Raw genomic sequence first — 2,484 nt, 5'->3', positions numbered from 1 at the left:
TCTGGCATTCCCAGCATCAAATGACATTGGCATATTGCCAAGATCATTGTGCAACAAATACTGTGCATACTTTATCACAAAAACCCCACAATCATGCCTGTAATATTTAAAGAAGACAAACCATAAGTAATTACAAAATGTTGATGGAAAATGATAAAACTTGCAATGCCCATAACGAAACTTACCCATTTTGTTGTTGGGGTAAACCACGGACAATATTAACATGCAGTTCCCCAGATTTGTCACCAATACTATCACTAGTTTCCTTCCATAGCCCGACAAATTTTAAAAGGTGTGTAAGAGTCTTCACAAGCGATAAAACCCCTTCGCGAACCTTATTGTCCTTGTATGATTTGTTGCTTGAATTATATATGTAAAGGACATGGTTAGTAATATCAAGCTGCCCTAACATCCAATGAGCATGATTTGTGGGCATAATGGGCATCAACACAGATTCAACTTCTCTCCATGCAGTATTAAATGATAACCATTCACCATTGATGGTTTTGATTAGCTCATCCTTCTTCTCAACAATGCTTGGGTCTTGAATAAACTTGGAGTATGTCGACTTGATTGACATATCAAATATGCAGTCTGTAGTGGTAGCTTTCATCTTCACACCTTCACCAAACTTGGCAAGTTGTCTTATGTAATGAAAGCATGCATCCAAGTGCTGTAATAAGAAAGAATATACATAAGTAATACAAAACTATTATGCATATGTGGAAAATGGTGAAAAAATTATACCGTGCTGTTCAATGATGAATTAGAATCGATCAATGCATGCCACCAAGTTTTATAATGAACAGCGACAGTGCCACATACAAACTGAGGACTTATCACGTTATCTACATCTTTAAACTTTACACCGTGCACACACATATGCCCTCATAAAACAAAGAATATGATTGTGACCAATTTATTTCTGTCTGTGACCAGAAATGCTGTAGTTACAAAAAGAAATGGAAGGTCACAATTTACTAAAAATAGTAAAATCTACGTTTAATTTACTTGTTCTTGGGCTTGTATCCTCTGTCAAACCAATTCTTAAATGAACTCAGATCTGTGCTATCAACTCCTTTGGAATAATTTTGGAACACGACGTTTACAGTGATAGATTTTGATCCAGTAGCAGCATGACGTGGATCGACCTTAACAAAAGGTGACTACAAAGTTTTCGATGGCTTTTGTGCTCTCTTCACAGGTAGTCCAGATGATGGTGGTGCAGGTGTTTCTTCCTGAATAAAAAACATAAAAACAACGTTATTTTTTGTTTAACTTGTGTGTTCAAACTGAATCTGAATGTCATCTTCCACTAGATGAGACCAACTCGTGTGTTCAAACTAAGCCTGAATGTCATCTTCCACTAGATGGGACCAATTCTATGCTTACTTCTTTTGTAAGAGTGTCGATGATAAATGTTAAGAATTTGAATATTAAAACACTAAATGTTTCATTAAACTGACATCTTTACAATGAAGTTCAGTAGACTCCAAGACACGTGCAATAGCCTCATCAACCTGATCCTACACTTCTTTACTGGCAAAAAATGTATCATCAGAGCTTTTAGGTGTCTGTGAGGAGCAAACTCCTAGATCAAATGAAGGAGATTCAAGAACATAGTCATCATGAACATGTGAAAACTCAGGTCCCATGTGACCCTTGTCCACTTTTTCAGCCACATCATCACCTTTTTACTTGGGTTCTATTTGAACATTGTCACTTTTTTCAACAATATGATCACCTTTTGGCTCAGGTTCCATGTGACCCTTGCCCTTTTTGTCAACATCATCATCATCTTTTGGCACTTGTTCCATCAAAACATCTTTACCACTCAACTTCTTATGAAGTTCATCCATCACCGAAGATAAAATGTCAGAAACAGATTCAACAAAATTTTTAAGAGACAACCTGATGTCACTCAAGCTATCTTTCAACACATTGTGACTCTGAATGATCTCATTGAGCTTCAAAGAATTGTTTGATTGACGCATGTTTACATTCATCTTAGAGAGTTCTGACTTCATCGACATAAGCTCCTCTTTCAACCCCTTGTTCTCCGCTTGGAGCTTGGTTACTTCCTTTTCAATCAACTGCTTCAGTCGACCACATTCCTGATAAATTTTGTAGTTAGTGAAATTGTATATAAAATGTGTTCTGAAGTGAAAAGACAATGATATTACTTACCTCAACACATGAGCAATCTGGATGTGAGGCAGCACTTTGCTGATCGCGAGAGCTAGAGCCAGCAACCCCCGTTTGTTTATATAGTGATGGGCCTACAAAATCTGAATCTTCAACATCTACCTTCGACAGTAGGGGAGTTGCCTCACTTGTGCCCAGTTGATTTTCAGAGATCCTAACATTCCGAGTTGGTTGTCTAGGCTTTGAGTACTCCACATCTACCGATCGTACACAACATATATAAGAATGAAGAAAGTCACAAGAAACAAGTCACATGTTTCACGTCACAAGCTTAAGAGA

General features: G+C 37.4%; 1 protein-coding gene across 1 annotated transcript in view; it reads right to left on the bottom strand.

The window, feature by feature from the left end:
• The window catches only part of LOC111366675, a 1,944-nt gene extending 1,062 nt beyond the window's left edge, over positions 1–882 (bottom strand). Inside the window, exons 1-3 of the mRNA XM_022987383.1 lie at positions 748–882; positions 186–673; positions 7–97 (exon numbers count right to left, since the gene is read on the bottom strand). Of these exons, the coding sequence (XP_022843151.1) occupies positions 7–97; positions 186–673; positions 748–882 (714 nt within the window). The remainder of the gene's footprint in view (positions 1–6; positions 98–185; positions 674–747) is intronic.
• Positions 883–2,484: the final 1,602 nt, after the last annotated feature.

Source organism: Olea europaea, chromosome 18, assembly GCF_002742605.1.
Source record: "Olea europaea var. sylvestris chromosome 18, O_europaea_v1, whole genome shotgun sequence".
In the NCBI taxonomy this organism is placed as follows: domain Eukaryota; kingdom Viridiplantae; phylum Streptophyta; class Magnoliopsida; order Lamiales; family Oleaceae; genus Olea; species Olea europaea.
The sequence above is the reverse complement of the archived record's forward strand: the minus strand, read 5'-3'. Positions and strand labels throughout refer to the sequence as shown.